At 27.9% G+C, this 9643-nt stretch overlaps 1 protein-coding gene across 1 annotated transcript; it reads left to right on the top strand.

Annotated features, from left to right (window-relative positions):
- The first annotated feature begins 3471 nt into the window (after positions 1–3471).
- On the top strand, positions 3472–8684 carry LOC127290901 (uncharacterized). The gene is made up of 7 exons (XM_051319721.1): positions 3472–3738; positions 5551–5801; positions 5891–6064; positions 6360–7149; positions 7372–7505; positions 7789–8002; positions 8569–8684. Exons 1-7 carry the CDS (start codon positions 3564–3566, stop codon positions 8682–8684), a joined length of 1854 nt encoding a protein of 617 aa, XP_051175678.1. The 5' UTR covers positions 3472–3563.
- Positions 8685–9643: the final 959 nt, after the last annotated feature.

The following is a 9643-nucleotide window of genomic DNA, read 5'->3' as shown; positions in this document are numbered from 1 at the left end:
TTTCAACATCTCTGCACGGAAGAGTTTGATTTATAGCTGAAATGTAATTTTCAGGTAAGTTACAATGTACTGTAGCACCAAGAGGAATTCCATTGTAATTTTTATCAATGACATTCAATTGCATCAAATCGCTTACTAAATGTAATGCATTTACATAGCGCATAGTATTAGCCAATTCTAGATCTAACTTTCTTGTCCCATGCATCATTCTTATTAAATAGCCGTTTCCATCTTCAAATGGGAAAGCAGACCAGGACCAAAGTGGACCCCACATTCGAACATAAGCAGCAAGATGTAAAAGCTGGTGCACGTTGAAAGAACATTTTTCAAGTCCATATAAACCTTTCACGTCAGATACAAAAATGCGAAGCAAAGTGTCAGCTAAATCGATTTCCCCCGGCTTGATGACATCTTGGGATAATATATATATTGCCTTCACCAGTAGTAAATAGTGATTGTAATAAAGATTATGAAGTCGGTTTTTTAAAAGAATGGGACCATAATACAAAAGAAAGGCTCGAATTTCAGATGCTTTCCAGTGTGATATTAAATCTATTGACCTTGGTACTCGCGTGATGTAATCCGGAGGTTTTACTTTCAGCAATAGTTTGTCAATTTCTTCCCTTAGCGATTTCTTGATGTAAAAAGCTTTATCGTTACTTGAAGGACTAAACCAAAGACTTAAGAGCATCAAAGCAACACCTAATAGAACGGCGTGCATGTAATCAGGAACGAAACCTTTTGCTGTGTCGAAATGAGGAATCTGTGCTGTAATGGAAGGGCCTTTTACACCTGTTTTATGCTTTACTCCTTCATCAATAGCTTCTCTTCCTTGTTTTAACATCCTTTCCCTTGTTCTTAGGGGAGAATCTTCTTCTAAGGGAAAAACATGATTATGACCCGCTCCAGTGAAACAAGTTTCTCCACGTTGTTCGCACGTTGAACAGCTAAATTCTCCGTTGTGCTGCATTATATTCTGTGCCACGCATCTAGCTGGAGCATCCAATGTGGCGACTGGAGCAATCACTATAGATGTTATGATATTACCTGTACATTTTTGTTTCCATTTGAATCCTCTGATTGACAAATTCCTTAGTTCCTCCGTAAATGGCTTTAAAAACGCCGCCATTCCAGGTTTACGCTTGGATTTCACATTGCTATAATATACGCCACAAAGCATTTGAAACCTTCGTCTACTTCTCGGTCCAACGTTCAAGATTTGGGCCTGAATGGCCCACATTTCACCATTGTCGTTATCAGTCTGTATTCCATCCACATTCCAGAGCAAACACAAATCGTAATCTCCAAACATAACTGTATCTTGTAGTTGTTTAAATTCACTTCCGGAAGTGATATCATATATTAAATGTTCATGTTGATTCACGTTACGTTCTATTTTATATTCGTCAATATAATGCTGCAAATTTCTAATTTCGAAAGCGTCTTGTAACGCAGCGCTAATACTAAATTGAATAACCATTCCATTTAAATCGGGATTGGAGCAAACATCACAAACGGTAATTGGTGGTTCTACATTAAATTTTCCTAGATATCTAAAACAGCGGTCGCAAATCTTATGTCTTATTACCGTTTCGGAAAAAGAATGAGGCATCAATTTTTCTAATAATTTTAATAGGAAATACCTTGTTTTCGGAAAGTTACTCGCACCCGGTGGCGTTACAGATTGCACAAGTTTAATAGTTTTATCGAGAGCCTGTTTTGTTACAGCGCTGTTTACAAGAATATCGAAAATTTGAACTAAAATATCCCCATTCAAACTACTTGATCCAACGTAGAGCGGTTCAAAAAGCCATTCTATTTTGAAATCGTCATCCATATTTTCGTTAAAATTTAAACTTGAACTGGAACAAGTGCTAGAGAAATCGGAAATCTCATCCATGTTTTCAACAAAATTATTACTTGAAATTGAAGACACGTTGGAAGAAGAAGAAATCTGTGGTACCCGATTTGTATCTTCTTCATTAAAGTTAACACTTGAAGTGAATGAAAGAGTAGATGAGGAAGCAGAAAGCACGTGACTTGAAATTGATGAAGAAGCAAAAGAAGAGCCAAAAAATCCATCTTCTCCGTCGTTTGCACTTGAAATGGATGAAGAAGTATCCCAGAAAACATCCGACGATGAATTTGATTGTAAATAATTTTCATCCTTAATAACGTAAAATAAAAAAATGAAATATATTTATGTATTTAAAATAAATCTATTTTGATTTAAGAAAATTTTTTATTTAATTAAAGCAATTTTTTGAAAAACGATTCAATTAATTTAATATATAATATAATATATATGTATATATATATATATATATATGTGTGTGTTTTTGAACAAATTCAAATTCCATTCGGAAACAGCAAGATCGATTTAATTATAATGCATATTATTTTCAATATAAAGAAACTGTTATCTGAGTCATGAAATTAATAAAATAAACTTCGTCTAAATAAAAAAGAAAAGTATTGTACTTGATGCATAATTTATTCTTCTTTTCTATGTAAAATTGAAATAATTAATAAAAGGAGTAAGAAATAAGGTTAATATGGTTTATTTCAATTACATTATTATTATCTTTTTAATTACAAAAAAACACATAAAATTTAAAATTGTTTTAAATATTTACTTTTTCTAAAACTAATATTTTATTTTAACAGCACCTGTTCAAATTAGGTGGTTAAATCCAAAAATAAAATTTAATTTTATTATAAAAACATATATTTATATATTAATTAATTTAATCACGTGTTAAAGTGTTTTAACACCACAAAAATTATAAATAAAATTTAACAAAAAAAGAGATAAACATAATAAATATTTTCATTAATTTGTTGTTTAATTTAACCTTTTGCTACAATTAAAAAAAATATTTTTATTATTTTTACAAATAATTCGAGTTTTTAAGATTAAATAACATTTTGTTTATATTTAAATTAAAATGTTTATTTTTAAATATTGCACATATCTAATTTGTTTGTACGTTGTTAACCAACTTTAAAAGTTAAATAGTAATTTTAACCTAACAAAAAAAAATACAGTTTTATATAATTTATTAGACTATTAAAAAAATTTTAAGTAAATATTTTTATTTAAAATAGCTAAAATTTAAAAATAAGATAACTGAAATAATAATTAATTTTCTTTTTTCGAGATATTTTATAGTACAATTATATCAGTAAAATCTCACCCCACTCATTTCAAAATCATTTTCGTTCATGTTTTTAAAAAAAAAACAATGAGATATAATTAGATAACAAATAAAATGTCAGCTGTTCATTGTATTTTAACATTAAATTAACGGTTTGTAAACTTTCAGGACGATACTAATTTTTAACTTTTTTTAAGTATTTCGTCAAATCACGTAAAATGGTAAAAATGATACCATTATGAGTGCGATTGTACTTTGCTTCCAGTAACTAAGGAATTTGTTATTTATTCATTTGTTTATACACGAAAAAACGCGCTGCACTAATGTCATACACAGTAAACATTAACCAAAAACCTGATTGAAATTATATTTCAAAGTGAGTTTTGTATTGATAAAACAGTTAAAATGGAAGAACAATGTTTAGTAGAGGGAGATAATTGTTTCACGATTCTCTATAAAAGTTCTATTATTCACGATAAAAATCAACCAGAATTAAAAGTTGGTTCTCAAATTTCCTATTTGTGGCCTGAGAATGCTCTTCATCGCAAAACGTACAAAGGAAAAATAATTGCGATATCAGGTAAGTTTATTTAAAAACAAAAAAAAATATATATATAAAAATAATCTTGTGCTTTTTTTTTATTTTGAGAGATTTGTACAATATTTTTTATTTTTTATAATATAAATTTTATAATTTTTATTGATAATTTTTATTTTCTTTATAATACACAGTATAAAAATAATAAAAATGATAAAGAAATAATTTTAAAAAATAACTTATAATTAAGAATAAAAAAATGTACTTAATATGTTAAATTAAATAGTAAAAAAATGAAAAAATAATTGTTATTTATTTTATTTTATTACTAGCAATATTAAACGCGCGCAAGCGCGCCAAATTGAGTATTTAATTATTTCTTATAGAGAAATTAAAAATTAATATTATCAATAATTATTTAAATTTATTAGAATATTATTCCATATTAAATGATAAAAATAAAAATTATATGTTTATAGGCCTCAGATTATTAATTATTAAATTTTAAATTCAAAATCTTTTAAAATTCAATTATTTTCCAAATTTTCAATTTAAAATCAAATAAAATTCAATTATTACCCAAAATTTCCATTCAAAATCAACTAAAATTCACTTATTTTCCAAATTTTCAATTTAAATTCAAATAAAATAAAATTATTTTCTAAAATTTCATTTCAAAATTAATTATCAAAAATCTATTAAAATTGAATTATTATTTAAAATTGTAATTGAAATTTAATTATTTTCCAAAATTTCAATTCAAAATCCAAGACAATTCAATTATTTTCCAAATTTTTAATTTAAAATCTTTTAAAATTCAATTATTTTCTAAATTTTCAATTTAAAATCACATAAAATTCAATTATTATCCGAAATTTTAATTTAAAATCAACTAAAATTCAAATATTTTCCAAATTTTTCTATTGAAAATTAACAAAAATCCAATTATTTTCCAAAATTTCAATTCCAAAATCAACTAAAATTCAATTTTTTCCCAAAATTTTAATTCAAAATCAAAGAAAATTCAATTACTTTCCAAATTTTTAATTCAAAATCTTTTAAAATTCAATTATTTTCGTAGTTTAAAAAAAAATCAACTAAAAATGAATTATTATCCAAAATTTTAATTGAAATTTAATTATTTTCCGAAATTTCAAATCAAAATTAAAGAAAATATAATTATTCTAAAAAATTTGAATTCAAAATTAATTGAATTTTCAATAATTTGAATTTAAAAGCATCTAAAATTTAATTATTTCTAAAATTTTCCATCGAAAATTTTTTGAAATTTAATAATTTCAATTATAACTCTAAGGGAATTCAATTATTTTTAAATATTTTTATAATATTCTTTGAAAATTCAACTATCTGAAACCATTTTTCAATTAAAAATGATTATCAAATTATTGTATTTTGTATGTAATTTCTAATAAATTTTTTAGTGAAATCATATAAAATTTTAATTAAAATCACTTGAAGTTCAATTAATTTCTAAAATCTTAATTTTAAAACTTTTGAAAATTCAATTAAATTTAAAAAATGTTTTCCAAAAATTTTTTTGATAAATTATTTTTAGTTCTGTAAAATTTTATTATTGTTTGAAAATTAACAATATCTTTTGAAATTTAATTATTTCTAAAATTTTCAAGTTTAATTTGACACAAATTTGACACGACATAAGATTACTATTCAAAAAACACGTGAAATCATAAAAGACCAACTTCAAGTTAGGACAGAAGGACAGACCAAGCATTTTATTATTATATAATTATTATTTTTTACTAAAAAAATTTACAAATTGCACTCTAAAAAATTGTTTGAAAAATGTTTAATATTGCTTGCTTATGATTTTAGATAATGAATCAGAGTTGCAAAAAAAAATTACAAAATTGCAAAAAAGTTTAAATGAGAGTAAAATTTCTCGAAAGAAAAGGAAGGCCAAAGAAGACCTTACAGAATTAAATAAAGAGAATGTTGAATCACAGGACAATGGAACAGACAGAAAAGTATCTACTCGTCAAAGTAGAAAGAGGAAAGCAACAGAAGCATTGAAGAAAGGTAACAAAGAGGATGAAGAGTCGAAAAAGAAGGAAAACGCGAAAAAGGTATATAGTGATGTTTTATCGAATTTATGTTTATATGTCATTTATTTATTCATGTGTTTAATGTATTACAATCATATGCATTTCTTTAGAAAAACGAAAAACGATTAAAAAGAGAAGCAAATGTTCTTAGCAGCAAAGAGATTCTGAAGTCTCTAGATGCAGAATCATATGAAAATTCTGCTTTATTCAGAATCGAAAAGAAAGCAGACGTGGCACTGCGCATAACCAGAAATTTGATGAATGTACTAGAATTGCTTCAAAAAGTAAGTAAAATTAAAATAAATTAAATTTTAAAAAATAAATTAAAAAATGAATAAAATAGTACGTTGTGTGGTAAGGGCGTAAAAAGTAGCGCGATCAAAACTCATGTGAGTTTGTCGCACGATCGATGCGAGTGAGGCAATCACATAAGAGTAGAGATTCTCTTATTATCACCCATGCCCCACACATAGTTTTTTATAACATTTTGCGTCCAAAACTGCGATTTGGTCGAGTTTTTGGCGCTAGGTGTTATAAAAATATATTATCATAATTAAAAAATTTTTTTAATCGTTTCAGGAGATCACTGAGTTCAAATCAACGGATGTTGCAGCTTCATCAAACAGCTTTGCTTCAACTAGCAAACTTTTGGATTTCACTAGTGAAATTCTTGCTCCAACTAGTAATCTACCTGCTTCTGCTGATGAATTTCCCGCTTTCACTAATGAAGAGCCTGCTTCCACTAATGAGTTTCCCGCTTGCACTAGTAAAGTGCCTCCTATTAGTAAATTGCTTGCCTCCACTAGTGATTTTTCAGTTTCTACTAGGAAAGCGTCTACTTCCACTAGTAAAGTGCCTGCTTCCAATAGCAAAGCGCCTGCTTCTACTAGTAAAGCGCCTGCTTCTCCTAGTAAAGAGCCTGCTTCTACTAGTAAAACGCCTGTTTCTACTAGGAAAGTGTCTACTTCCACTAGTAAAGTGCCTGCTTCTGCTAGTAAAACGCCTGCTTCTACTAGTAAAGCGTCTACTTCCACTAGCAAAGTGCCTGCTTCTACTAGTAAAACGCCTGCTTCTACTAGTAAAGCGCCTGCTTCTACTAGTAAAACGCCTGCTTCTACTAGTAAAGCGTCTGCTTCTGTTAGTAAACTTCACGCCTCAACTAGTAAATTTCCTGCTTTCACGTTCAACACAACAAAAAGCTTGGTTCCTCAATACGAAACTGACGAGGATGAAAACGAAGAGTTTGAAAATTTTAACGCGCCCTGGAATGAACTGGATTTTACAAATGACAATGATAGCTTTGATTTATCTACTCAACTTTCTGCTTCCGCCTCCAACACTGCGGATGCTAAGGATAATCAAGATTTAAGTCAAAATGAGATCTCAAAAGATGATGATGAAGACGAAGAAGAAGAAGAAGAGGAATTAGATGATGATGATGATGATGATGATGATGATGATGATGATGATGATGATGATGATGATAATGATGATGATGATGAAGGAGATGAAGAAGATGATGATTATGAAGGAGAAGAAAAAGAAGATGATGATGAAGGAGAAGAAAAAGAAGATGATGATGATGATGAAGGAGAAGAAAAAGAAGATGATGATTATGAAGGAGAAGACGATAATGAATCTGACAATGTGGAGGACGAAAACGAAGACAAAAGAGAGAAAAAGAAAGAAGAAATTTTTCTTTTTACGAAAGAAAATGGTGAAAAGGTAAGGAAAAATTATATGTCAATCATAAAAGTTTTCCTTTTTATCATTAAAAAATCTTGCTATATGTTGAGTTTTTGATTCCTTAAAAATAAACTGTTTATTGTTTTTTTATATATATTTTTTTATTTACAAATAATAAATATATAAATTTAAATAAATAAATAAACAAACTTTATATAAAAATACATTTAAAATTTCAAGTTTCCATAATTTACATGTTTGAAGTGTATTTTTTAAGTAAATATTACTTAATATATTAACTAAATTATTTATTTGAATATAGGCTGTTGAATTAATTAATGGCAGCGATGTTTATATTGAAAAAAGTGCGCTGAAGAATGCTAGGGCGACATCATCTGTTCAGACGACATTGGCGAGACAGTTAATGTGTTCAATTTTTACCCAGAATGCTTTGTTGAAATATTCGTTATGTGGAAAAGGAAAATTAAAAACAAGAAGAGATGGTTTGCCTCCCCACGCAATTCGTACCATTTTAAGTAAGTTTACTTTTTAAATTATGAATTATTTTTTTAAAATCAATTATATATTCAGATAAAGAGTTACCACAAATTATCGAGGTCAGAAAATTGTGAGGAAAAATGTCAGGGAACATGTTTTTGGCAGGAAAATCAGGAAATGTCGAGGAAAAAATTTTTTTGAGGAAAATTTTCGAAATTGAATAAAATTTAAAATAAAAAACAAATCAAATTAAAAAAATAATAACAAAATTTTATTAAGTAGAATATTAATAAAATAAATTGCGAAATGTTTTTTTACTATTATATCATTAGATTTTTGTTAAAATTTGTTATCTACAATAAAAAATTTTGGACAGGAAAAAATATTTTAATGTCAGGAAAAAGTCAGGGAAATATGGAAGACAAAAAATATCTCTAGAATATGAGAGAAATTAAAACGAACATACGGCTTTCAAAAAATAAATTGTTAAAAATTTTGTCAGTATCTTAAATTATAAAAAAAAATTTCATTGTTAAATTTTCTACAGAATAGAAAAGACAATAAATTTTACAACAAAATAATTATATTCTCTATTATATTTCAGAATATGCCAGGGCAACCGCAAAGCATGCACAGTGGACAGTTCTCGATAACCAATCTGTCAAAGCTAGTCTTCGTTGCAAACTGCGAGAGATGCAATTAAAATCATCAAAAAATTAATATTTTAATTATTTAATGCAATTTTCAATATTATTCAACATTCAATATTCAATAAAATATTATTATTATTAAATATTATAATTTTTATTATTAAATATTATAATTTTTATTATTAACTATTATAATTTTTATTATTTAATATTATAACCAAGGCCAACTTCCCCGAGGAAGACGCTGGTTAATGTCCTGGACATCGGAGGGACGCCCGGAGCCTTCCTGGATGTGCAGAGACAAAAACCAAGGCTAACTTCCCCGAGGAAGACGCTGGTTAATGTCCTGGACATCGGAGGGACGCCCTGAGTCATCCTGGATGTGCAGAGACAATAACCAGGGCCAACTTCCCCGAGGAAGACGCTGGTTAATGTCCTGGACATCGGAGGGACACCCTGAGCCATCCTGGATTTGCGGAGAATAAAAACAGGTTTTACGAGTTTACCAGAAAATTAATTTTTTTCAATAGTCGCACTATTGATAAATTATCGTTTTATTTTCAATAGTGACTATCGATAGTCACTCTCCAAAAATTATCAATAGTCTATCGATAATTTTTTCACCTGGGCGGGCTCATATAAACTGTCAGCATTGATATTCAAACACACATTGAATTATACAGAGAAATTTTTAAACATGAACGATCAACGATATCCTAAATTATGTTTTCTAAAACTACGATCTATATCAAAAAGCGGCGAGAAGTATTCTAAATATAATTGTTATTCACAAATAGGAAAAATATTTCAATACATTGATAAGGAAAATGATTGGAAGAATTTAACCTTGGATAGCCTACGAGCAAACAAAGTGTCATGGGTTGGCGAATACCAAAATTTTCTTTATGCGGAAGATTTAAGAAACCTGTGTGAGTCTCGTTCACTGTGTGTCCTACCACACCTATCTATTTCAGACAATCTCCAACAATACTTTCTTATTAATTTACCATTAAAATACATAAGATTTCT

This window comes from Leptopilina boulardi, unplaced genomic scaffold, assembly GCF_019393585.1.
Source record: "Leptopilina boulardi isolate dan_hultmark-lab unplaced genomic scaffold, ZJU_Lbou_2.1 LbouV2_94, whole genome shotgun sequence".
Classification (NCBI taxonomy): Eukaryota; Metazoa; Arthropoda; class Insecta; order Hymenoptera; family Figitidae; genus Leptopilina; species Leptopilina boulardi.
Note: the sequence above shows the minus strand (reverse complement) of the source record. Positions and strands in the feature narration are given on the sequence as shown.

Excerpts from the sequence above, each read along its gene's own strand:
- LOC127290901 (XM_051319721.1), top strand. The coding sequence starts at position 3,564 with ATGGAAGAACAATGTTTAGTAGAGGGAGATAATTGTTTCACGATTCTC. Across the intron at positions 5,802-5,890 it reads AGAAGGAAAACGCGAAAAAG|AAAAACGAAAAACGATTAAA; the intron begins GTATATAGTGAT and ends GCATTTCTTTAG. Across the intron at positions 7,506-7,788 it reads CGAAAGAAAATGGTGAAAAG|GCTGTTGAATTAATTAATGG; the intron begins GTAAGGAAAAAT and ends ATTTGAATATAG.